At 59.3% G+C, this 26162-nt stretch overlaps 6 protein-coding genes across 6 annotated transcripts; all 6 read left to right on the top strand.

Moving 5' to 3' along the window:
• Positions 1 to 570: 570 nt before the first annotated feature.
• ABB37_06166 (hypothetical protein) lies at positions 571 to 9138 on the top strand (the record flags this gene model as incomplete). The annotated part of the gene is made up of 1 exon (XM_015804431.1): positions 571 to 9138. One exon carries the CDS (start codon positions 571 to 573, stop codon positions 9136 to 9138), a length of 8568 nt encoding a protein of 2855 aa, XP_015657005.1.
• A 1333-nt stretch (positions 9139 to 10471) lies between these two features.
• Positions 10472 to 13003, top strand: ABB37_06167 (hypothetical protein; the record flags this gene model as incomplete). The annotated part of the gene is made up of 1 exon (XM_015804432.1): positions 10472 to 13003. The coding sequence occupies one exon, from the start codon at positions 10472 to 10474 to the stop codon at positions 13001 to 13003; it is 2532 nt and encodes an 843-aa protein (XP_015657006.1).
• A 774-nt stretch (positions 13004 to 13777) lies between these two features.
• On the top strand, positions 13778 to 15334 carry ABB37_06168 (hypothetical protein; the record flags this gene model as incomplete). Its single annotated transcript, XM_015804433.1, has 1 exon — positions 13778 to 15334. The coding sequence occupies one exon, from the start codon at positions 13778 to 13780 to the stop codon at positions 15332 to 15334; it is 1557 nt and encodes a 518-aa protein (XP_015657007.1).
• Positions 15335 to 16377: 1043 nt separating this feature from the next.
• Positions 16378 to 19923, top strand: ABB37_06169 (cyclosporin 16 putativehypothetical protein (CYP16); the record flags this gene model as incomplete). Its single annotated transcript, XM_015804434.1, has 1 exon — positions 16378 to 19923. One exon carries the CDS (start codon positions 16378 to 16380, stop codon positions 19921 to 19923), a length of 3546 nt encoding a protein of 1181 aa, XP_015657008.1.
• Positions 19924 to 20484: 561 nt separating this feature from the next.
• ABB37_06170 (putative mitochondrial rab7 GTP binding protein) lies at positions 20485 to 21159 on the top strand (the record flags this gene model as incomplete). The annotated part of the gene is made up of 1 exon (XM_015804435.1): positions 20485 to 21159. The coding sequence occupies one exon, from the start codon at positions 20485 to 20487 to the stop codon at positions 21157 to 21159; it is 675 nt and encodes a 224-aa protein (XP_015657009.1).
• Positions 21160 to 23269: 2110 nt separating this feature from the next.
• ABB37_06171 (putative dolichyl-P-Man:GDP-ManGlcNAc2-PP-dolichyl beta-14-mannosyltransferase) lies at positions 23270 to 25987 on the top strand (the record flags this gene model as incomplete). The annotated part of the gene is made up of 1 exon (XM_015804436.1): positions 23270 to 25987. The coding sequence occupies one exon, from the start codon at positions 23270 to 23272 to the stop codon at positions 25985 to 25987; it is 2718 nt and encodes a 905-aa protein (XP_015657010.1).
• Positions 25988 to 26162: the final 175 nt, after the last annotated feature.

The following is a 26162-nucleotide window of genomic DNA, read 5'->3' on the forward strand; positions in this document are numbered from 1 at the left end:
AATGTTGTAATATTTTCTCCTCCCTTCAGGTTTTTTGAAGTCGCGCGTTAGACGCCACAGATTTGTGTATGTATGCTTGTGTGTGTGTGTGTGTGTGTGTGTGATTGTGTGATCGCTTTACGACGACCATCCGTTCACACCTTGATCTCCTGCTTTCCCCGTCCGGTTATTTCGGATGGCAAACGTTTGCAAAGGACCCTTTTACCCTCTTTTTTCCCCCTCACTGCTGCTTTTATTTTCTTTTTTACTATTGCCATTCTTTTGATTATTATTCCGTCAGCTTTCTCCTCTCTCTTTCCTCTCTCCCTCCCTCAGAATACAACTGGAGAGAGGAGTACTCCAAAAGAGCTGAGCGACAACGCGTTGCGGCGAGACGCCACTTTCACGCGTCCATTTAGCTCTCTTCTCGTATCTGTTACTATTATTATTACTATCATTTTGTTGTTCCTTTGGTGGGACGGTGTCTTCGTGAACGTCGGTACCCAAAGGACACAGGTGAAGCTGACAACGGAAAGAAACGATAGAATTTACGCCGTGCGCCGTTCAAACGACCTGTCCTCTCCTTTATCGATGGAAAACCAGGGGAAGTCAGGCGTAAACGGCAGCACCCGCAACGGTGCTACCGCCGTCGCCGGGGCCTCGTCCGCAGTTCTTTATACACTCCTGCAGGATCTCGGTCTGACAGCGACGGCACAGGCGCTCTGCGAAGAGCTGCAGCGGCAGCACGCCTCCGCACCCGCAGCCGCAGCCAGCGTACCGCATGGGCCCAGCCTCCCTCCTCCAACTGGTCAGCACGAGGCCGCCGCCGATCAGCCGCCACCGCCATCACCGTCGTTGGAGTCGACCAACACGGCCGTGAGACGGCTATCAGCGGTGTCCGTTTCGCCGCCCCCACCCGCCGCCCCGACCGAGACGGTCTCGATCCCTTCCTCCACCTCGGAGGACCCGCACGCAGAAGAGGAGGTGAAGAAAGCCCAGGCACCGGTCAACGATCTCGGTGCGGACGCAGGCCCATGCACGGCAGCTGTCGCGGCTCTCGCTGCCTGCGCTGTGGAACCCGTCCACGCAGCTTTTTCGAAATCGAATCCAACGCCGGCCACCATAGACGCCATCGAGGCGGCTTTGCTCACGCTGTGGAAGGGCGAGGTCAGCGCCGTGCACCCGACAAGCGCAGCTGGTCCAAAGGCGTTCTACATCGCCTCGCTCATCGCGCGGGCAGCGTGGTGCGAGATGCACCTTACGGAGGTTGCGTTCCTGCAAGAGTACCATCTGGCGCAGTCTTCCTCGTGTGTCTCGCCGGCAGTGACGGCGGTTCTGCACGACGCACACGAAGTCCTGGTCAGCCACGCCCTTCAACTTGTTGCGACGCTACAAGAGCTACTGGCGGTTACCGGGTCGTCGGCAGCGGCAAGCCAGGTCCGTGTAAAGGAGGGGAATGGCGCGGATGGCGCACGGAACTGTCCTCCGCCTACCGTCGAGACGTCCCTGTCAACGGTGATGACGGCGCGTCTGCACGCCAAAGCTGTGGAGTGGCTGCGCAATGCGGAGTGTGTGATGGCGTGGGTGCTGCAACGGCAGACACACTTTGACGCGCCCACCCAGAAGGCCAACGGTGAGCAGCACCCACCACAGCAGCGCAAACGACGGTGTCTCGAGCCCACGCCCGCGCCGGGCCAGCACCATGCCTCGATGAACCACAAAAACGGCAACGGTGTGGTGCCGCAGCATCTGCGGCCTCTTCAAAATGCTATTCTTGGGATCGCCAGCGCCGCCACGCACAACGAGGACGGGAGCGCGACGGACGGTGTTGGTGTGGTGGTCGTGCCGGCATCCTATCAACAATGCTTGGCAGCAGAAAACGCACAGACGCACCCGGACGGCGTCGATCTTCACGCCTCGGTCCGCCTTCCCATCTCGGTGCGCCTTGCCATGGCTGTTCAGCGCATCAAGCTTTTCCTCACCTTAATGGGGGCCCTGGCGTTCAACGGCGACAACACCATTGTCTCTACAGTCGTCAAGGCTGCGATGACGGACCAGAATGCCGCTTCAGGCAGCAACGGTCACGCGTCAGCGCAGAAGAAGGCCACACCCGTGAAGCACGCTGGTGCGACAGACGGTACGGTGGATGTTGTCCGTCGCTGGTGGTCGTGGCGGTGCGTCACGCAGGCGCAGCTGCTGCAGCAGATCGCGCGTCATCTGCGCTCCTTCGCCGCGATGGCCACCGCAGCCTCCCCAACCGCCACAGCGACAGCAGCCCTTCGCCGCGGAAGTGTCCCCGCCAACGAAGTGCTGTCCTTCGTCTCCCTCCTCGACACACAAGCAAGGCAGCTACTCCTCTCCCCTGTCTCCGTCGAACATCTTGCGGGAATGAGTTCCTTTGGGGTACCAGCACAACAGCAGCAGCAGCAACGCACTCACCCGTTTCTCGCAGTCCAACTTTTGAAGGCGTTGGAGCTGGAGCAGAACGAGCGCGCAGCCTGGTTAGACCGCTTCGCTCTCGAGTACGCCACCGCCACCTCTGCGGTTCACCTGCCCAAATCCCTCTCCGTTACCACCACCAGCCTGCAGAGCAGCGGCGAGGTCCTTTGCAGCCCCAGCATCAGCGTCAGCAGCCCAGCGGCACGCAGCGAGACTTCCTCGGTGAACTCTGCGGTGTGGACGGTGCCTTTGCCCAACCTCCCCGTCTCCACACCAACGAGAGCAGCGGCGTCAGCGGGGACAGCAAAGCCGCTAGCGGACGCTCCACAAGCAGTGAACGCGGCTGTCGGTGTGCATACTTTGGAATTCGCTGCCGAAGCCGCAGCGGCGTGTACGGCGGTCCGCGCTGCCGCGCACGTGCTGCGGTGGCAGCCGCACTTTACCGACCTCCTCACCACCATCGCTACAGGGCGTTGGCAGGCCCCCACAAACACGTCACCCATCACACATCCCTGCTCCCAGTACAATCGAACACGACTCAACCTCATGCATGCCCTGAGCCATGCACAGGAGTTGGTGCGACTGCAGCCTCGTCGCCCGGTCGCCGTGAACGGCTGTGAATACGTGCCGCGACCCGGCGTGGACGCAAGCACCGAGGCGACGCTTTCGTTGGTGGAACTGATGCCACGCGTCATGCAGCTCTTCACGTTGCAGGACACGCACGTGCTGCAGCGCGTGCAGACGCGGTTGGCGGCGTCGAAGACAACGAAGGAGGCGGAAGAGGATGGCGAAGCGGCGGCGGATGCAGCGACTACGCAGCGCAAAGCAACGAATAGCGGGGCAACCGTGCTGCTCGCGCGGCAGCTGCGACGACCACAAGAAAGAGCATCAGTGTCGCCAACAGCGCAGCCGGCGGCGCCCTCTTCTTCATCGTTGCCCCGAACGCCCTCCTCGCAGCGAGAAGGAAGCGGCAACAGCATTAGCAACCAAAACGCTCATCCCAACAAACGTGCGACGCTCACCTCACTGGCCAGCACTTCCGGCTCCACCGTCGGAGCTGAGCCGGTGCCGCTGCGTCGGCTCGCCGTCGCGGTGCATCAAGCCTTTGCCCGCGGCGCGGCGTCTACCACGACAGCCACAACACCAACAACAATAGCAGCAGCGGCAGAGGACAACACTGCAGACCACAACAACGGTCCCAGCGCACCAGGCTCCACGCCTTCTACCAGTGCCGGGTTGAGTCTCGCCGGTCGGCCAGAGAGGGCAACGTGGTCGCCGGAGTCGGCTGGCTTGGAAACCGCAGAGTCCCTCGAGCCCCTTCGCGCCCCTTCCTCCTCCTCTGCTCCCTCTCCCCCGGTACTGTCCTCAGAGAATGAAGAGCAGCCCAGCACCCAGCAAAGCCACCACAGCGACAGCAGCAGCACCGTCAGCGGCAGCGCGGAGGCCTTCCACGGCGACGAAGAGGAGGCTGTCGTGTCCATCTACAACCCCGATATCGAGGCCGAAGATGAGGAGGAGGAGCACATCACGGACGACGAGGAGACGGATGGAGAGTGGTCGCAGAGCGCTGTCGAGGTGGAAGAAGAGGAGGAAGCGGAAGACGACGATGAGGTCGATGAAGATGAGGAAGGTAGGTCCGAAGCATCTTCGGCTGATTTGGACTACGACCGCGCCGAGGACGCCATGAAGGAGGAAGTAGAATCCGTGGAGGTGACGGACGATGGTCGTCTGCTGGCGCTGTTAACGGCGCGTGGCCGGCTGACCGTTCTCCGCCTGCAAGCCCGTGACTCCTGCGAAAAGTACGAGGAGGAGGTGTTGCTGGACACCATGTTGCCGCGTGTGCCGGAGAAGCGGCTGCAGTGGTACGAATCGCTGAGCTCCTTTGTTCGCTTCTCGCCCTGCCACCGCTTCGTCCTCGCCTCTGTGCAATTCCTCGCCGTCCACGAGAAGCAAAACGCGCGTGGGGCGTTGGCGCGCTCGCAGGGAGACAACGCCGGCGAGGTCTGCGTCTTCTCGCTGCACTGTGAAGACCACAACGGCGCCGATTACGAAAGCGACGGCGCAGGCAGGAGAGGTGGCAAGGGCAGACGCGCTCGCACGCATTCGCAGATCACAAGCGAAGCAGCGTCCACCGCGGCAACGGCGACAGCCGCCACTACAACCGCGTTTGCTGATCGCGCACAGCGCCTTCTATACCCGCTGCCCGATCGCCTGTACGAGTGCTTTCGTCCGCACACCGCACCGTGTCTGTCGGCGCGCTGGGTTGACCCACGCTGGTGGGGCGGCGGTCGGCGCAGTCGCTGGGCAAACAGTGCGACGGAGCCGTTGAACACGACGACAGCGGCGGCCGCAGTCGTGGTGCGGAGTGCCGAAGGCAGCAGCTCGGCCCAACGGTCGCCGGTGCAGGAGCCGCTGCAGCAGCAAGAACAGCAGCAATTGTTGCCAGCCAGCTGGCGTGTTGCCGCAGCCGTGCTTCTTAGCGAGTACCAGTGTCTCTCCGTTGGTGCGGATGACCGCATTATGCGATGGATGGCGTCCTCTGGCGTGGTGCTGCAGAGCATTACAACCGAGCCAGCGCAGGACCTCGTTGTATCCCCGTTGATGGCGGCCTTTTACGTGATGAGCGACGCGGGTGATCTTTGCATGTACGACGCGTGGGATGAGCGGGACTTCGGGGAGGCGGGCGGGAGCGCCTCGATTTGGTCGAACAGCCTCGACATCTGCGAGCACGAGGCACGTCTGTTGATGCTGCCGGTGACAGATGACGGCCACCCGTACTACTACCGCACCGGTGCCTCGACGCAGCCGTATGCCGAGGTGGCGGACCCGGCGTCTCGTCATCGCGGTGCTGTGGCCGATGAGAGCGGTCCTGGCGCCGTGGGAGGCGGTTTTGAGGACGAGGTGCACAAGGCACGTCATCTCGTGCATTACACCGGTCCCGTGACGCCAGTGTTCCAGCGCATGATCGACCCGGCGGAGACGCGGCGGCGGCGGATGCAGACCGTCCAAGGTCGCAGCAGCAGCAGCAACGGCAACGGCAAAAGCAACAATGTGCAGCGTCGAGCGCGTTCGCATCGTCGTGAGCCGCGCGATGACGACGGTGCATCACACCGTGGAGGGGACGAAGAAGAAGGTTTGCAGGAAAACCGTGGCCGTTTGGTGTGCGGTGGCCTGCCACAGAGTCTGCGCTGGTTGCTGCCGCGACGATGGACGGCGCACACGCCGTGGGACTCGCAGCTCGGCCGCCGGCTTATTCAGCATTTACTGAACCGGAGCAGCGCTCCGACATACGCGGCGGAAGGTCAGCTGTGCTACGAGCGAGAGGACGAAGACGACGACAGCGAAAGCTACGATCCGGCCGACACGAAGACGCGTTCTACGGGAAGAGGCGCTATTGCGGGCACGCGGACCTCTCCCCCGCAGCCACAGCGGCGCGGCGAGGAAGAAGAGGAAGAAAATGGCGGCGACGGCACCGAAGACGAAGCGCATGGAACCGAAAGGGAACGTGTAGGCAGCGTCTCCGGATACTCCAGTGGCGTCGCGGCAGACGAAGAAGCGGAGCAGGCGGAAGAGGAAATGTGGGAGTACGACTACACCAGCAGTGCACACCGCGGTGTCGACGATGACGGCGTGCGGCCGCCTCCGCAGCTGTCGCATTCCGTCGTCCAAGGACAGCGCGACGACGTGGCCGCCGCCGCACGAGACACGCCGGTGGCGGTGCGAGAGTGTCCATCTCACCCAACCCCGGCCCGCGGCTCGCTGCGTCGCGCCTACTATCCCAGCGGGGCGTGTCTAGTCTACAAGAGTGTGGGAAGGGCGTTGTGCGCAGCCGCGGATCTCGCGGACCGGCAGCGGAATGAGGAGATGGGTCCCGGCGGCTTCACCCACCACCTGCTCTCCTTCGCTGTCTCGGGCAGTCCGCAGTGGACGATGGAGAGTCGGCTGTGGAAAGGGGACGAGAGCGGCGAGGGAGAGGAGGAGCAGTCCGTAGCGGCGCTGGACACGTTCGATCGCGCGGAGAGAACGAATGGCTGGGCCAATGGGACCAGCGGCAACAAAAATGGCTTTCCCGTTGTGGGGAGGACAACACCCACCCACTGGTCCACCGCGGCGCTTGCACGTGTGATCTTGTGGCGCAACCGCCTGAGCACCCTCCGTCACTTAGAGAAGGTTCCCTTAGACACCTGGGCCCAGTGGGAGACAAGGGTGCTCGCCACTACCTTCCACGCAGACGTGGGATCGCAGACAAAGGCAGACCGCGCAAAAAGCGCAGCGACACCGAATTGGAGCGCGGCGGAGATGCTGGCCACTCGCGGCTTTCAGCGCACGCGTGACGTGTGGCGACGTGATGCCCCTCCGGCGCAACGCGGCCTAGCCGCCACCGCACGCAATGGCCGCTACCTGTGCATCATGGCCGCCGTGGGCCCTTATCGCAAGCTGGTGAACCCGCGCGAGCCACTGCGCGACGTGAAGGGTTTCTACGCCTGCGTCGTATTTGACTTGTACGCCGGCACCGTGCTGCGTGTCATTCCTGTGCGCCCGGTCGACCCGTCGGACGTGCATGGGCTGAACGCGTACACCTCGCAGCAGCACGAGATGGACGTGAAGATGCCTCTCTATCGCCTGCAGTGCGCCGTGACGATTGTGCCGGTCGCCGCTGCCACTCCGTCAATGAAGGACAACGACATGCAGGCGGCAGAGGAGGAGGAAAGGCGTGACGACGATGCGGCGGAGCCGAGCGAAATTGTGGTGCTGACGGTCGGTGGGCTAGCGAACACCGTGTACGTCTTTGACGCGTTGAACGGCCGTCGCTTCGCCTGCGTGTGCGATGTGGAGCGCCGGTGTGGGCTGTCGGCAGCGGCAGCGTACGCGGCGTCTCAGGCAGCGCGTGTTGCCTCCGTGGCGGTCGTCGCCACCACTCCCACAAATACCCCCGCTGTGGAGAAGCAGGGTGGTGGTGTTGGGATGGCAGCACCGTTGGCGCAGGAGGCGCCGCCGGCACCCCGCCCTTCCTCCTTACTCCCCTCCTCCATTCGTAAACCAGCCGATGTGCTCGCCTCCGTGGCGGCGTGGGGACGCGGCACCGGCTTTGACGGCATCACCGACCGTTCTCACTCTTCCACCTCCACCTCCTCCTCCGTCACATCGCTCTCCGCCTCCGAGGGGCGGCTCGCACATGTTGTGGACGGTGGGGCAGCCGGGGTGGCGTCTCCGATGGGGCCGGCCCGAGCGCCGCTCTCCTCCTTCATCGCAGCCGCAGCACCGCCGTCGCAGCAGCAGCGAGTGAGGGACCCCAACGCACAAGTCGACGCGGCGTACCGTGCCGTGCTGCAAGCCGTGAGCGACGATGGGGATTTCGTCCCGCGTCTTCTGCAGGCCAACACGGCGTGTGCGTCCGCTGCGGTGGAGTGGGACTTACGTGCGATCCTCGGGGTGTACCACCGTCAACACGGTACCGCAGCCGCGCAGCTAGCTCATGTGAACACGGGAGGAGTGCAAACAAGCGTAAGAAATGCGGATGACACGAGCAGCGACTCGGACTGGGAGACGGCGGAGGCGGAGGCGTGGGAGCTGCACCTTCCGCCCCAACAAAGCAGAACTGCCGGCGGTCCGCCCCCACACACACCCGCGGCCTCGTCTACATTGCCCAAGAACGGAGGAGGGGCTGGCAAGACAAATGGGAAGGCGGCAGGCAGCAGCAACAACGGTGGAGGTGCTGCTGCTGCTGCAGCGGCGGCGGCTTCTTCATCGCCCTCCTCCACTCTCTTCTCGTTCTACCAGGCTCTGTTGGGTGGGACGTCGTCAGGGCTGAACGTGGACAAGGACAACGGACATACGAGCGCGTTGGTGTCCGCCCGCGGGTCGGGGTGGCGGCAGCAGCGACGTCGCCTCCTGGAACGCGTGCTGCGTCACTACGATGTGGATCTGCTTTGGCAGGCTTACGTCGCCCTCTTCGCCGCGTCCACGACGGCTGCGAACGCTCTCGCGCCGCAGTCGGCCGTGGCGGCCTTGGTGACGTGGGCCCGACACACCACAGCGGACGCTGCCAGCAGTATGACCGGCCCCCTCGTTGTCTCCTCCGGTCCATGGGTGTGGTGTGGCTCCCGCCGTCGCTCCAGCAATTTCAACCCCATCATCACCGCACACCAACCGCACCATCGTGTGGGGGAGGTCACCGGAAGTGATGGAACTGTGAAACGGGGAGACGAGACGGCCCACACAGGCCACTTCACTGGGCAGGACAACCCCACTGGCGCATCGGCTATCGCTAATGAAGGCGCGTACAACCGCATTCCCTTTGCGCGTGTGCTGCAGCAGCGAGAGGATTTCATGTGGGAACTGCAGGAGCTCGAGAACACTAAGCAACCTACCCTCTCCGCGTCAGCCGCGCGTTCCGAAGGGGGGACGCCGCCGACGCCGCCGCGGTCCCCATCACGACCTGCTTCCTCATTGCTCGCGCAGCTGCGCACTCAGGCCATGTTGGATGGATCGCTGCCGCCCAGCGCGAAGCTCCTCCACGCACAGCAGCGCGACGCCGCAACAACGGCGCCTATGCCACGCTCTACCTTGAAATTTCCTCCCACGCACCACCAGAATCAGTTGCGATTGGATGTGGTTAACGCGGTGGCGACGTGGAGCGATGCAAATGGGGGGTTTTATTTGTGCCTTGGCTCTGAGGACGGTGGCGTGTACCTTCTCGGCGGCAATGTGGATGCCTGATGGAAGAACGCACGGTGCGGTACAGCACAGAGGAAAGCGCGTCGTGAGTGTTTAACACGTTGCTTTTGTGTTGTTGTTGTTTTTACCTCTGTTTATAATGATTAATATTCGAACGGACCTTTCTGTTGCTTCTTCTCCTTTTCTTTTTCTTCTCCCTGCCTTATAGTGGAAATGACGAGTGCTTTTGTGCGGCTGTTGTTATGTCGTCTCGACGTTGACGTCTCTCCACCTTGGCGTTATGCAGTGTGGACGGTGCTTTGCTGTTGCTTCTGTCTTCAACAGCTGTGCAGGCGCCCCGCAGCAACATCAAAACTCTTATCATTTATTATTAATATATATGTGTGGTTGTCTTTTGCACCCCTGTTCCTCTCCTCAATTTTCTCTCTTCCCCGTCTTTTGCAGTCATCGCTTTTACTTCTTGTATTTTCTCTCGTGATCTTTTTTGTTTTTGAAAGAAAACGCCTTTTTGTGGTTTGTTTGTTTGGTTGTTCTTGCTGGAGCCTGTTGTCGTTATCGTTGGTGATGTCAGGGAGGTCGTTGATTTCTTCTATCTCTCTCTCTCTCTTTCTTTCTTTCTTTTCATTGTCGATGCCGCCTTCCAAATATCCGAGTGCTTCATATCGGAGATAACGTGATGTTATGTATAAGAAAAGAAAAGGAGGACAAACTTCTAAGGACTGCGTCTCTGAGCAACGGGCAGTGCACATGGAACAATGCGCTTTGCGGTGGAGTATTCGCCTCGCACTTTCGAGATGTCGCCCTCAACAAACGAGTTACAGGAAGCACCTGGCTTATCGCTGTTGTGGTGGTTGGTTGGTTGCTACGGTGCATGGCGTGAAAGTACCATCCATGAAAGAGCTGTGTTACGCCCCTCCTGAAGACCTCACCCACTCCCCCTGTCGAGACTATCGAGGCATCCCTTTTATTATTATTATGTATGTTGTCAGCTGTAGAGGGAGCAAGTCGCTTCTGTTTGGCCACTCCGTGCATTTCTCTTCTTCTCTCAAAGGCACTCCAACTCTCAACCTTACTCAATCGTCTTCCCTTACTTCTGTTGTGGTGTCAACGAAACCGCGCCTGCGTTGTCACGTCGGCACCTTCAGCCTTTTTTTTTCTTTCATTAGTCCCCTTCGCCAGAGCCGTAAGCGTCTCCTCACACGCCCTCTCACGCACTCCCGCCCTCTCCGGCTACACACCGCACATCAACGGCATTGAATTATCGTTCCTTGTTTGCTTGTTTGCTGATCCCTTTAATAAAATACACCGTTTCTTCTTTCTTCGTACTTCTCAAAAAAAAAAGTAAAAACACATCAAAATCATACATCTTTACGCAATGTCGCCGGCGTCTCACCCCCTCCCCATGGCCGGCGATTACCTCGTCGCCACGTTTGCGGAGATGATGTACGCCGCACGCTTTCGCAAGCACGTGTGGGGTAAAATGCAGCTGGCAGAGCGGCGTCGTCTGGAAGCCCTGCGACTGCAGGCAGTCTACGGCGATGCCCCAGACAACCGCAGCAACAAAAACATCGCGAGTGCACCCGCCTCAGGGGAGAGCGGCAATCGAGAAGGAAACATCACAAGGTTGGACGACCAAGACAGCAGCAAAGGTGCATTGAAAGCTCCTTCGTCCCCCTCGCTGAATTCGTGTAAGCCTGCCAAGAGCTTGACGCCGACGCAGCCCACGCCGTCCCCGCCGCGGTGGTTCGACATTGCCGGTCGAGCACGGTACAGCGCGTGGGTCGCCCTTCGCGGTTGCATGTCGCCCGACGTCGCCGCCGAATGCTTCTGTGCAGAATTTCTGGCTCTGATTAAGAAGTACCCCCACCCGGCTCTCCTGCCACCGGTGGAAGCGGCACTCAGCACGGCGCACGGACTGGCCCAGCGAGCACGGAGCAACAACCGAAGAGTCCCTCGATTATTAGAAAGCCAGGCTGCATCCTCCACGTCAGCAGCAGCCCCGGTATTTCATGTCCGCGCGTTGCAAGGCGATCCAGCGGCGTTGGCCCTCCTGTGGATCTGCCGGGCCTACCGCATCACCTGTGAGTTTACAGTGGAGCCTCTCTCGAAGGCGATGGGCAGCTGCCCCATCATAGCCTCTACCGCCGCAGCAGCAGGTGCTGCTGCCTCTTCCTCTCCCCCATCATCTTCGTCTCCAACGACAGCCTCGCCTTCTGCTGCTGCCGCCGCCGCCGCTGCGGTGCCGGCAAATCCTTATCTGTCCTATACCATGGCAGACGCCTGCTATCCGTTCGCAGCATTTCTAGAGTACTCTACGAATGCGTCGACGCCGAGGGCGACGGGATGGACCACAAACGCAACCGCAACAGTCACCACGCCCGAGTCCGCCTTCGTGTTGCTCGCCGACACGTTTCTCTCTGCGTATCCGCATTGGATGGGGGTGCCCTCTGATCTACCGTCGTCGTCGTCGCCTGGGGTGCTACCTCAACGCTGTGGTTGGATCGATGAGCTGCAGCACATAACACGCCACCTCCGCACGCCTATTCTCGCCCTGCTCGTGCACCACGCCACATCATCATCATCCACGTCGACGTCTTCGAACGTGTTGTGGAAGTCACCGTGGCGGACGCAGCTGCTGCGTGCGGTGGCCGCACATTTGCATCGCTACGAGTCGTGGACAATTGGGCGCGTCATCAGCCGCCGCGTGGGTCAGGCGATGTCGGTGCTGTCGCCGCTGCTGGCCTCCACTGCCGTGACGGACGCCTTGCAGCACGCCTACGCCCCGGACGCGAAGGCTGTGACGGCGGCGGATGTGCTGGTGGCGAGCTGCGGCTATGTGCTATGCACGCACCCGTTTTGCGCGGATGTCTTCCCACACTTGCGTGTCCCGGTGAACCATGAAGCGGACGAGGGCGTGCGTAGTGAGTGGCCGTCAGACGCAGGGGCAGCAAAGACGACGGCGGCGAGATCAGAGGGCATCCACACCTACGCCCCATGGTCACTGCCACTTTATCTTTCTGGGATTCCTGCTGAGTACAACGAGAAGATCAATCGTCTGCTGCGGCGGGAGTCAACCGGGGCTACGCGGCACGAGCAGCAGCGGCAGCCGACACGTTTGTTCATCAACGACAACGACTCTGTCATCACAAAAGGCGTTGGTGCAGCCTCTACTCAGCAGCAGCAGCGGAGTGCGGGGTATTATGAGGTGAGCTCAGCGAGCGACGTGAAGGAAGCCGCAGAGGCCGTCGGCCAGCTCATCATATCTCGTCTTTTCTCCCTGCGCAGCGATGACCTGCAGCACGACGACGTCGCGGGCAGCAACAGCAGCGTCTCTGGCACGCCCTTCCTCGTGCTGGGCCACGTGTTCGCCCTCACGTGGGCGCTGGCGCAGGAGCAGGTGCCTGCGTTTCCCTTCTTCATGCTCGACGGCAACCCCGATCACTTTGGTGGCTTTTCCTTCCTGCCCGAAGGCGCGGCGGAGACCGGGAAGGTCACCCGTACGAGCAACAGCACTAGTGATAGTGGTGTTGCGTTGACGGAGGTGCGTACCCAACCGCGTTTTCAGCTCTCCCTCGCCCCTGCGGCCGTCACGTCCACCGCTGATCCGACCGCTGCGATGCTGCCGACTCTTGTCCCGGGATCGACACCTACTCCCTCGGCCACGAACCAGGACGGCGGCCTCAGTATCGAGTCGCGGCTGCGGAGTGGGATGCACGCTGCCGGTGCAACGCTCCTGAAAGGTGTTCGCCGTCTCTCCGGTGCATCGAGAGATGCAGACGCACAGGCGAGGAGCAATAGCGGTGTGCATGCCACGCACGTGTTGCGTAGTGAGGGCGAAGGAAGCACTCGCAGCATCAGTGGTAGTGCCGCGCCTGCAGTTGCACCAGTCGAAGCTGCACGTCTCTAGTGTGCAACTGGTGTATTCGGGCTCGTGTAGGTGTGTTTGTGATTTGCGAAGGTGAAGAAGCAAACATCATCTCTTTTCTGGTGTGCGTACGTTGTTCCTTTTGTTTTGCAGTGACGAGTATTCCTGAGAAAAAGCAAGCCGAGTTGGACCAGCATCAGCAAAGGCGAGAAACGCCGCCTCCGACCAAAGACGAACTTCTTTCATAGATTGAGTTCAGCCAAAGGCGGTTTTTGTAGCGCCGTCTGTGATCCGCTGCGCTGCCTTGTGGGTGTTTATGTATGCTGATGTACTTTATTCTTCCTCTTTAACCTTCACCTATCCTCTTCTCCGACTGATTGCTGCATTTTTATTCCCTGTTTCTACGTGTATGTGCCGCTCATGGGATGGTCCAGCATTCGCTGTCACGCCGTCGCTAAAGTGCACTGCGAATTGAATGAACATATAGCTGTTTTTCCATTTCCTTTTTCCTCTTCTGCTGAATCGGTTAGTTGGGTTCGTTGGGTTCGTTGACGTGATTGCTGCTGTTCTCTCTCCTACCATCTTTTCTCATTGTTGTTGCGCTTCACAGAAACTATTCTCGTCCACTGCAGCTTCTTTCTGTTGTTCTAGTTCTTGTCCTTGTCGGTTAAAAAATACGTATAATACATATTCACCATATTAACGATCGTGTTCCCTTGTCATCACTTCATCACCGCATCATTTTCTTCTTCCTTTTGGGGGAGTAGAACTTGTATTTAGCCTCGCACCGCCCCCTCGCTTTCTCTCTCTCCGTCCATGCAGCGCTCTGTCTGCTTCATCGCCAAGGCCACCGGCGTCGCGGCGGCGTGCCTGCTCGCCTACCACGGCCTCCAACTGTATTACAAAAACGACATCACCATCTACGTGACGGAGGTCGTGCATCTGCCGGAGATGACCGGGCGACGTCGCCGTCCGCAGACGGACTCAACCCTCACCTTAGCGATTGAAGGCAAAGTGGAGATGGAGACGTGCCTCATGAACAGCTATCGTTTTTTGTTGAAGCTAGCGGGGCATGTGCGGACAGCCTTTCCCGACTCCGGCAAGTCCTCGTCGTCCACGCGAAATCTACGTGGAACCCGACACCGTGTGCTCTCCCTCCAAGCAGGCGGCACCTACACCAGCTTCCGCGATGATGACTCGGCGAGTAATAGCAGCATCACGGGGGGTCGAAAGCACGGCCCTACCCTGCTGATCACCGCCGTCGACCCGGTCGTAGACGCCTACGAGGCGGAGAGCAGTGGCCTCCTCACCTTCACCCCTGCGTGTGTCGGCGACGGCCTGCTGTGTCGTTACTCCTGCGTCGTGGGCGGCGCCACGGGCGACGAGGTGAGCAGCAGCAGCGGCTCTCCCACAGCGCCGTTGTCCTCCGCACCTCGCCGGGTCTTGCAGGACGGCGATAGCGGCCTCGGCAGCATCTTCGTCCGTAGCTGCTTTCTAGAATCGGACGGCGAAACGGCGTACTGCCAGCGCCTCACGATGGAGTTGGAGTTTATGCAGCCCGTCTTCGGGGCGCGTGTTGTGATTCGGCTCCCCAGTAAGTACTGCCGAGTTCAGCGTGGGAGCACTGGTGGGGTGGGCACGGTAACCCAGCTCCTGCACCAACCACGGAAGTGGGTCTGGGACATCGGCGAAGTGACGGAGGCGATGTGTGGCGTTCCTGCAGTTGACGGCGCCGTCGGTGGGGCGGGGGCGGTGGCTTCTGTGGAGGAGCTCATGCCCGGCGCCATAGTGCCTGCCGTGGACACCGCCAGTGCCCGGCTGGAGCTCGTCTTTGAGCAGCCACCGCCCGGGATTTCCTTCGGAGAGGAAGACGACGCCGACCCGAGCGACGACAGCGACGACGAGCAGGACGATGAAAATCGGTTTAGCAGCCCCGTCAGCAGCGTCAAGTCCGGCTCCGCGAAGCGCCGCACGCGGTCGACAGCGAAGACGGCGCGCTGGTTGGGTGGCTCCTCCGGCAGCTCGCCTTCCTCCCCGGCCGCCGGTACAAAGCTGTCCGGCCGTGCCCGCAAGCGACAAGAGCGGGCGCGTCTTCGGGAAGGCAGCAGCAGCGCCGAGGTGCGCTCCCGCGGGGGCACCAGCAACGACGACGTGCCGTACGTTGAGGTCGTCTTCAGCGTCAATGAGCTCCTCTCTGGCACGGCGGTGAAGAAGCTGCAGGTGCTGCAGGAAGCTCCCAACTGGACGCCGCGCAGTCGCCTCGACCGCCTCCTTCTCCGGCGCCTTATCCCGAGTTTAGAAACGATGAAACTGAGAAAGCTGGCACACTACACGACGTGGATCGTTCAGCCCGTGGTGCTCTCGCAGTTGTGAGGCGTGCGGCGGATGAAAACCGTTAGTTTTTGTTTCTGCACACGGCAGCAGCAATTGATGCTGCGTGAACGTCAACAGACGTGCAAGTCTGACGGACTCCCTGTAACTCCTTCACATAATTAGATGCAGTTTAGACGGGTTGTTGCTACGTGTTGGTTTTTCGCTTCGTTTGTCCCTACGTTGGAGAGGAAGATAGAGCGGGGGGAAGTGCCGAGTGCTTCTAGACCTCCTGTGACGGCGGTTGCATAGCGCTCGCTGATCTTCCTCCCTCCCTCTCGTCTTTTGTTTCCTTTTTATGGTTCAGCGCCGTTTTGTTGTTGTTGATGTTCTCTCTTCACTATATACATATTATTAATTGTTATATATATTAAGGATGGAAGTTTGAATGATCGTTGGTTGCGCTTCTACGGTCTTGTTCCCCCTCTCTGTGTTCTTTTCGCTGTGGCTCTGCAGGGTGCCAGGAGCTTAAGCTGCAAAAGGCCCCTTCCAACTCTCCCCGCATCAGAGAGGAAACGGGAAGTTAACGCCGATTTCTTGTGCGCTGGTGTGTGTGTGTGTGTGTGTGTGCGTGTGTGTGTGTGTTGGCTCGTGCGTCAGACCCACTCTATAAATGTAGTGTTCTCTCTTCCTTTGCTTCTGCCCCTCTTCCAATAGTAGCCTCGCTTCTCGCCGCCTTCCCTTCCTTCTTTCCACAACGCAAACTGCCGCACGTGCTTTTCCACTTTCGAAGAATTTCGCCCGTGCATTGCAGCCCTCACGCACGCGCACACGTTCTCTTCTTTGGAGGGGGTCGCTGCAGAGTAAACCGATGTTTTAGAGCTGGCCGAAGCGTGCGAAAAGTGTCTTGTGGCCTTCTAACAGTTTCTCTTTTTGACTTAAGAAGCAAAAAAGATCCGTAAGACTGCGCAAGAACTTTCCGTTACTTAGCTAAGTCACCAGCGTTCACGGAAACCACGTTCATCCCATTGCCGACACGTGTGTGTGTGTGTTTGTGTTTGTGTTTGTGTTTGTGGTCTGTGCAGTTGCGGACACGGCGAATCACGATGGCTACCCACCAAAGCGATCACAACAACGATGCCAGCAACAGCGACGACGAGGAGGAGGACTTCGGACCTGTGTTGCCGGGCATGCAACTCTACGCACCGCCAACTCAAGCGTCGCCTACAACGTTCCTCGACAACGGTAATCACAATGATGTGCCTCCGGTGAAGCGCCGAAGGAACGAAGAGCAGGCAGACGAGGGCAGCGCTACACATCCAGCTGCTTCTCTACCTCCATCTTCTTCTTCGGAGCCCTTTTCCACGTTGACATCGGAGCAAATGACGACCGCGCCGGACACAACGATCGTCGGTGTCAATGCGGAAACGGAGTGGAAAGAAGCGTGGGAGCGCTACACACGCCAGCACCTGCCTCGTGCCGCACTGTACGAGCGTAGTTTCCAACACACCTCTTTGCAAGACACCTACGACGCGCTATCAGCCAAGGCAGATGGTGCAGAGTTGCCCGCGGCGGCAGTACAAGCATCACCGGTGCATGATGTCTGTGTGCACTGCGACGCGCTCGGTGCGCTGATTGCGACGATAGACGCCGCAGGGGTGGTACGGGTGTGGCGCAAGCTGCCTCGCGGTGTCTTCTTCATTACAGAGCTCGACAAGGTGTTTTCAAAGGCGCGGAAGGCCGCTTCGAGCCACAAAGACCACCATCTTCAGGCTGGAAGAGGAGAGGTAGAAGAAGGAAGGGAAGAAACTCTTGGTGCCCGTCGGCATCACCGTACCTATTGGGCTCACGCCTATCCCACCCTGCAGCTCCTCGTGTTCGTGTGCGTCGAAGAAGAAACAATAGAGGCAGGCGACCTACTTCACGGCATCGACACAAATGAGGTGTCAACGCTGCGGCCGTCGTCGACGTCGCCACGTACAGTGCGGGTGCACCTCCGTCAAGTGAACCCGGTCACCTTCACGGTGGAGGAGCGGCACACGTTTGCCTTTCAGGCACCGGTGCAGCCGATGGCGATGCTACACATCACAGCAGCCATGCGGGACTCTACGCTGCCCTGCGGACTCGCCTATACCCGCCGCCCCGCCTTTCTCACGTACCAGTACGCACCTCACATCGCCTTTTTCGTGTCGCTGCCCGCCGCTGCCTCGGCTCGGGGAAGTAGTGGAGGGAGTGGCGTAGTGATGTGTCCTTGCTTTCCCACCTCGCAGGCCGCCAAGCGTTCTGCCAGCTCTGGTAATGTGGATGGTGGGACGGCAGTCGTGATGTACGCTGCCGCACGCGTGAGTGCTGCGAGTCCTGTTGTACAGTGCGTCCAGCTGACGTCTGGAATTGAGCGCACCGGCACGGCGCCGTGTGTCCTCATCGACGCCAGTGGGGTCATTGACTACTGCACAATTGAAGCGGCAACGGACAACAGCGGCGGCGGGGCATCCGCTTCCTCTGGATTGTGCCTGAAGGTGATGGCGGGCCTTGCGGCGGTGCCGGCTGCATCGCGGGAGGCGCGGGTGTGGCGTCAGTGGATTCGCTTCGATCGTCGTCAGCGCACGGGTTTCTTTAGCCTCGTACGAGACACCCAGCAGGCGCTGAAGCAGCAGCCGCAGCAACAAGAGGAAAAAGCCACCGCGACATCTTGTACAGTCGCACCCTCACCTGCAGACGTGCAGCTCCTTCCAGGTGCACTTCAGCTCACACCGGATGGCAAGTACGTGGTGGTGTGGAGCATTCGGTTGATGCGAAAGGAAATCACGGCGGTGGCGGCGCGTCACTCACGCATTCCGCCGACGCAGCGCAGCTATCACGTAACGGCAGAGTCGTGCCTGCACATCTTAGAGTTTTCAACTGGTGGGTGCGTCGGCAAGCACTTCGAGGCCCTTGAGAACGATACCGCTGCGGTGACCTCCGTCGAGGACATCAGCTTCCGGGCTTCAGAGTGGGCCGACTACGTACACCTGCGCAGCCGCAGCCTGGCCATGCAGATCCACGTGGAGGACGGCGCCGGCGCATCGTCAGCAAAAGCGCGGTACTACGTCATGGTGCCAGAGGTGTCGTGTACGCAACTGTTGAGTGGGCGGAGTTGCATTCCACTTCCTAGCGGTGACGCGGATGTTGGACCGACGCGGGTTTGTGGCCGGCCGATTTACGTCTACGAAGTGACGATGCAAGAGGGCTATTCTGCTTCCACCGCGGTGGCGGCGGTCGTGCGGCGACTGTCGCACAGCCCCGGAGAGCTGGAGTCGTTGGTGCGCCAGGGCAGCGATCTCGCCTGGAAGGGAGGTCTCGAGCAGGACGAAGCTGCAATGCCATGGTCGCCTCCGACTGCCTTCCACTTCTCTTTAACGTCTTTTGCAGGCGAGATCCAGCGTTTGGAGACTCAGCGTGACCTGCACAGGAGCGGTAGCACGGCTGGTGAAGCACCCCACGCCCTGTGCCGCGCGCCGCTGCTTCTCCTCCGCCGTGCCGTGGCACCTTCACAAGACCTGAAGAATCTAATTGCCGCCTCTCCTCTGGGTGCTGCGCTCGGTGCGGAGGGTCGGAAACAACTCCTCGCCGCCAACACCACAACTGCCACGGTGGAAGGGCTTCTGCTGACGACAAGCGTGGAGGCGGGCACGACGTCCCTGTTGGTGTACTCCGGTGAGGTGCCGGGTAGTGGTTTAGCCGTGCAGCGCTTCCTGACTGCGCCGGCGCGAGCTCCGATTACACTCGCCAGCGAAGCGAACACCCGCGAACTGCCTCACGAGAAAGGAGAAGCTAGTGCGGAGCAGCAGCAGCAACGGCAGCAACTGTGGGCGAAGTTGTGCGAGGAGCTGCACCGCGAGCGCGACTACGCGTGTGGGGCCCTTCTCATGGCCACGGTAAGCCCTCCGCCTGGTAACACCGCCGCTGCAGGTGGTGCGGCTACGGCATGTGTTCCACCGCCAATATCCACGAATGACGCGACCGAGTCAGAGCACAAGGAAGAGGGCGTGGAGCCGGCTTCCACCGCCGCGAATCACGTGCAGCCCGGCTCACCAGAGGCGCACGTGGTGGAGTTGCTAAAGGATGTCGTCCCGCAGCTGAGCACCGCGGCGACAACAAAGCTGCCCGTTGCGCTGGTGCACGTGCGAGGCTACGGCACCGTTCGCGTGCACCTCCTCCCCCACATCGCCCCGCTCGCCTCCGAGAACTTCGTTCGGCTAAGCCGACAGCGCAAGTACGACCGCCTCACCTTTCACCGCGTCATTCCGAATGCAATAGTGCAGGGCGGGTGTCCGCGAGGGGACGGCACCGGTGGAGAAAGCGCCTTTGACGGCGGCGCGCCTTTCCAGGATGAGGCTCTCCATGTGTTTCCCTTCTTCTCCCACACGATGGAGAAGGATTGTTGCTGGCTGTGTATGGCCAACGCCGGCCCAAACACAAACGCGTCGCAGTTCTTCTTTACGGTGCCGGGTGGGGAGGCGATGCCGTGGCTGAACGGCCATCACACCGTCTTCGGGTTTGCGGTGGAGGGGCTGGATGTGGTGCGGGCCATCAGTCTGGCCGCGCGAGACGAGGCGGACGCGCCGCTGTCGTCGATCATCATTGAACGAGTGGACGTTCTCTCCGGCTAAAAGAAGAAGAGAAGAAATGCGGAAGGAGCTCTTCTTTTCTTCTTTCATGTTTCGGAGGTATTCCTTCTTAAAACGAAACTGCTAAGCCTTTTGAGCCGTCGACGCTGTGTGCGTTGTCCTTCACACCGAATTAAAAGAAAGAAAAGGAGCATCACATGTGTTGCAATGATCGTTTTGTTTGTTTCTTTCTCTTGTCACTCAGTTTTGTTATTGCGTTGCAGACGCTCGTTGTAGAGGAGTTCATGTTGAGCTGCCTTTCTTTTCTTAACCTGCTCATCCTCTATGCCTACTATCATTGTCATTGTTATCCCCCTCCCCTCCCCCTTTATTCTTCTGAAACCCAAACTGAGCACCGAGTGAACTCAGATGTGCTCGCCTTACTCCTCTACACTAACACACATATAATACTACTATTCGTATTTGCTCTTGCCACCCTTTTTACTGTGTTTCGCTGCACAGCGTTGCTGTATCGTTCAATTGCAAGCGAACACGAACCCCCTTTTTCGCCCTCCAAGTTTTCGAAACAAGTGTCTCGCTGCCGCTCTAGCACCACCAGCAGCTATGTCTACTAGGAAGCGTCAGCTGCTGAAGATTATCATCCTCGGTGACAGCGGCGTCGGCAAGACGTCGTTGATGCACCAGTACGTGAGCCACCGCTTCGACAGCCGTTACAAGGCCACCATCGGCGCGGACTTCCTCACGAAAGATGTGGAGATCAACGGGCGCGTGGTGACTCTGCAAATCTGGGACACCGCCGGCCAAGAGCGCTTTCAGTCCCTCGGCTCCGCCTTCTACCGCGGTGCAGACGCGTGCATTTTGGTCTTCGACGTGACCCAGCAGGAGTCCTTTGCGCACGTCGGGTCGTGGTTGGAGGAGTTCAGCATTCAGGCCGGGCGTCGCGACAGCGTACTGGTGGGCAACAAAACCGACCTCGAAGACCGCCGCCAGGTGGCGAGCAAGACGGCGCAGGCGTGGTGTGCGAAGCAGAACGCGGAGGCCTCCAGCAACAACGACACCACCGGCTTCGAGGCGGGTGAGGGGGCAACGCCGCAGATCAAGTATTTCGAGTCGTCGGCGAAGGAGAGCGCCGGGGTGGAGGAGGCGTTTGTCGCGGTGGCGCAGCTGGCCTTGGCGAAGAAGGCGACAGTGGAAGACGCCGCACCGATGCCGCAGACAGTGAACTTGACCCAGCCACAGACCGAGCCGGCAGCCAGCTCTTCTGCATGCAGCTGTTAAGAAGAAGAAGAGCCACAGAGAACTCTTAGAGTGAAGTATTTTTGTTTGTTTGCTTTCCTGCGCTGCCCTCCGCGGCGGACCTGCATTTCGTTATCACGGCGTTGCCTGATCGTGCTTCGGTGTTGACTGTAGGTCATTTCGTCGTTCTTGCTGCCTTGTTTCTGCCAACATATACACACACGTTTGTCTATTATTGTTGTTTTCGCGCGTGTGTGTGTTCTCTTTCTATTCCTTATATATTTATATTTTTGTGTGGTGTTGCTGACGTTTGCAGAAGAAGGCAGTCAGTCACGAATTGAGTCGTCCTTTTTTTCTTCTTCCTCTTCTCTTGAGAGGGCGTTTTCATCGAGAAGTGTGTGTTTGTCGGTCGGCTCATTGATGCGCATACCCAAGCACACACACACGCGTGTATATATCAGTTATCCTCCCGTCACCAGTGGAGCGCACCTTCCCTGCGTCGCTCCGTCCTGTCTTTGAAAGAATACATGCAAGACACCTCGAAGACAAAAAGGGGTCTTTTCCCCTCTGTTCCCTTACCTCCCCCCCCCTCCCCCTCCTTCTCTCTCGACTCATGTCTGTGTGGTCAACATTCTACTGTTGTGTCTTTGAGGTGTATTGCTCTGTTTTTGTGGAACGTCTGCTTGAGTTTCGCTCTTTTAAGAAAGCAAATAAAAACTACCGTGTGTCTCTGTGTCTCTCGCTGTTTGTGTTTGGGGTTGGGTGGGTGAGTGCGCAGGGGAATGCGAAACGCATATTATTTTTGTTATTGTTTCTTCCTTGCCATCCCGCCGCCGTTGTCCAAAAGAAAAAGTGAAAAGCCGTAGCAGATATCGGAAAGAGAACAGCAGAGCCGCATTTTTTTTCCTGCCTTCACCTTTTCGCATACCTCCCTCATTCTTGAGTGTTGTGTTGCTCTCTACTTCTCCTGCGCATGCAGAGCTTAGCGCGGCGGTGAGGCAGTCTTGTGCTCTTCTTCTCCATTTGGTGGTGTTGGCCATGGGAGGCGAGCCTGCTCTGTCACAGCAGCTTCCCGACACTCCACGTGTAAAAGCGTGTGAGCGAACTTAAGCCGTTTCGCTTGCCAGACTCTGAAGGTCTGTGTCGCATGATCTTCCTCTTCCTTTCTCTTTTCTGTTTTTTTCTTTTCACTTCTTCCCCGCTCCTCTTCTTCCTGTTCATCTTCGAAACGCTCATCAACATCAAACCGGTTTTTTGCTGCACACCTCATGTATTCTTGTTGTTGCCGCTGCTGAGTTTTCTTCTTCAAAATAAAAAGCAAAGTGCAACAACGCAAAGAAAGGACTCTCCTTTTTGCTTATATACGCAACCAAGACAAGACAGGGCGGATAACAGAATCCCATACCTCTGCCGGCCATCCTTTGCCACCTTTTTGCGACAACTTAGACTAAATAAACGCATCAAAATAGAGGATAATAATAGTGTTCGTGGAGAAGCAGTCTTTGACTAGCATTGCAAAGAACTGCATCCGTTGTGCTGTAGCAATCAGCCTTTTTCTTCTTCTCTTCTTTTGGTTTTCTCGGTCTGCTTTTGGGTGCTTGCATAGCCCTTATGGAAAACTGCCGAAGGAGCGCGGCCATCAGCTGAAAGTCGCACAAACGTTTAACTTTTCAAAAATACAAATCCTTTTTTTTTTCTTCTTCTCTCCTGACGTGTCTGGGTGGAATTGCTGGTGCAATTGTGCTTCATGTAGCAGCGAGATTCGTTATCGCCTACCAACCTCATTTTCTGGTGTTCTTTTATGGTGTATGGGTGTGTGTGTGTGTGTGTAAGTGATAACGCTGCGGGCAGAGTTCATCTATAAACCCGCTCTACGCCGTTGTCTTCGCACGAACTCTTCTTTCTAAATTGTGTACTGTTTTTTGTTTCTCTATCTGTGTCTGTGTCATTTACGCCTTGCACTCCTCAACTCCATTGCTATTTAAATATATATATATTCGCTGATATACCCTTTCCCTTGCAGAGCCTTTTCTGTTGTGCGGGGTGCGTGGCGCGCCTGTTTTTGTTTGTTGCGGTTCGTTGTTGGCTCGTCAGCCAGGAGGAAGTGAGATATATTTTTTTTCAACCTCAAAAAGGAAGGAGGAAACGAATAATGTTCCAATATGAAGATTTAATGTGGCTGATCAGCTTCCCGCTGGTGTGTGCCGTCATGCTGTGGTTCTCCCTCGATCTCGCGGTGCTCGTGCGCGTGGGCGGCGGCCGTCGTCGTCGCAGCAACGCCCGTCGCGCGATTGAGCGTTTGATCATGAGCAGCCCGGTGTGCGCCCCAACGTCGGTCGAGTCGTCACGCTCGTCACCAGCGACGCCGACTGGCGCATCAACCGAGCCCGTAGCACAACGCGGCAGCGCGGCAGCTTCTCTGCCGGAGCGAGAGGCGAGCAACAACAATAACAGTAGTAGCAGCGCAGAAGGTGAGTATTCAACGCGGCAGAACGCGACAACACTCCCTTCTTCCTCCTCCACCCCATACGCGCATCGACAGCCGCAGCGCTATCAGAAAGTGCGACTCGTGACTGTGCCAGCAGCGCTGCGTATCGCAACTCGTGCTGTGGTGCGCCGCGCCGTTGTTATGGTGGGCGGCGACTTCGCTCGATCACCGCGCATGCAGTACCACGCCGCCAGCCTGGCCCGCAGCGGCCTCTTTGACGAAGTTTTGCTTGTCGGGTTAGACTGTGGCAATCAGCTGAGCGAAGACCTGCTGATGAGCGGCGAGCCGCAGCCGGAGCGCTTCGTGACCCGTGAGGGGACAACGAAGAACGGCATGGAGCACGCCGTCTACGATGTACAGGCGCGAGTCTGCTCACCTGCGGTCCACGCCGGCCACGGCTGTATCATCTCCACGCGCTACCTAACGCGTCCGCCGTCGCCGCCCGAGTGGTTCCAGGCGGTCTTTCCATTGCGCTCTCTGCACTGGGCTGTGTGCACCCTCTACCGGTTTGTGGCACTCACGCTGCTGTTTGGCGTGCAGATGGCACGGGTGACCGCGATGCGCATCAGCGGGCACGGCCAACTGTTCGTGACGGACCTCATCATGATTCAAACCCCGCCAGCCGTTCCCTTTGTGCCGTTGGTGAAGTACGTGGTCTGCCCCTTTGCGTTTCTGTACAACATGTTGCTGTACTACGGTGTGGTGGTGCCGGCTGCGTGGATGCACCCGGATGCGATGCGTGATATGCGGCGCGAGTGCCGGCTGCAGTCACATCGTTTTCGCGCACAAGCAGAGGAAACCCACGTCGACGGTGCGGATGATGCTGGTCGGGGAGCAGAGCCCCGCGCTGTGGTGCCCCGGCCCTCGCGCATTCGGCCGTGGGTCTTCTACCCCGCTATTGTGGTGGACTGGCACAATTACGGCTACACGATCCTGGAGCAGAACGGGCGACCCACCGCGGCGGTAGAGCTGTACAAGCTGTTCGAAGTGCACCTCTGCGCCGGCGACGTGAACGTGACGGTGAGTCGAGCCATGCGGCATTCTCTTGAGTGCTTCTACCCCTGGCTGAAGTCCCGGGCAGCTGCGGCGTCTCCGCTATCCTCGCTTGCGGCTCGGTCTTACCAATTTGTCAGGGGAAAGCCGCACAAGGCAGCAGTGGAGAGCACAACCACAGCAGCAGCAGCAGCATCGTTGTCATCGTCATCGTCATTGTCGTTATCAACGAGTGCGGTGACGGTGCTCTATGACGTCGCCCCGTCCTTCTTCCGGCCAGTCTCACGTCGACGCTGCGTCCGCGACGTGCTCGATCGGCTGTTGCGGCGCCACGCTACCTCTCCCAGCACCCCTGCGGCTGCCAGCAGCAGCAACAACGGCACGAGTGCAGTGGCTGCCGGGTCCTACACGTTGGTGAGTGCATCGGAGTTGGAAAACATGGGCTGGGGCATCGCAGGGCCGCCGCCGTGGGTGTACGCGGAGGCGGCAGCGGAATCGCCATCTTCGTCGCATGAATCACCCTCTTCACCGTTGTCGCCGTCTGCCGTTTTCGGCCCGTCCACTGCCGGTGCTGCTGCCCCTCGCAAAGGAATTGTTATGGTCGGCTCGACGAGTTGGACCGAGGAAGACGACTACTCCGTGCTCATCCGCGCCCTTCGACGACTGGATCACCGCCTGAACCACGCCGTAGGCACCTACTGCAGCACCAACGGCAACAGTACCAATGGCAGCAGCAGCTTTGCTCAGTGCAACGCGGCCCCGCTGGACTTGTGGGTGCTGATCACCGGCAAAGGCCCCGCAAGGAGGCGGTTTGAAGAGGCGGTTCGAGCAGCGAAGCTGTCGGCGCACGTCGTGGTGAGCACCTACTACGCCCAGTCGTATAAAGAGTACAGCGTGCTTGTGGGCGCCGCGGATGTGGGCTTCTGCCTGCATCTCTCTTCCAGCGGCCTGGACTTACCCATGAAGGGGGTAGACATGGTCGGCGCGGGTTTGCCGGTGATTGCACTACAGTACCCCGCGATAGAGGAGCTCATGGGTGGCGTCACACGGGTTCTGGTGCAGACACGCGCGGCTGGCAGTAGCAGCAGTGCGGCCCGCCACGGCGTGAGCGTGCCCGCCGCGTTGGTTGAGTGCGAGCGGGGGTGGGTATTCCGCGGCGACGTCGATTTGGAGGCGCTGCTCTCCAGCTTTGTAGGGCTTCCGGGTGGTGAGAGAACAGGAAGTTTGATGGACGGGGGCGGGGGCCGCGGCGGCAGCGACTCGGTGGCCTTGACGCCAACTCCTCTAAGTGTCATGAAGCGTAAGGCGTTGGAGGCTCGTCTGCACGCTCCCACGTGGGCTGACAACTGGACACGGGTGCTTCTGCCGGTGCTGCAGCAGGTGGTGTGAGTGGTGTGAGAGGGGGAGAGGGAGGGAGGCGGGATGGCGCACACGCAGTAAAGAACCGCACACACACACACATGCAAGCGAGAAAAGGCAAAAGGCACCGGAGAGAATGGTTGACGCCACGCTGTACTTCTTCTTCTATGTTTTTTTTTCTAATGCTGCCGAGGCGCCACCATCG

This window comes from Leptomonas pyrrhocoris, assembly GCF_001293395.1.
Source record: "Leptomonas pyrrhocoris isolate H10 chromosome Unknown, whole genome shotgun sequence".
NCBI lineage: Eukaryota > Euglenozoa > Kinetoplastea > Trypanosomatida > Trypanosomatidae > Leptomonas > Leptomonas pyrrhocoris.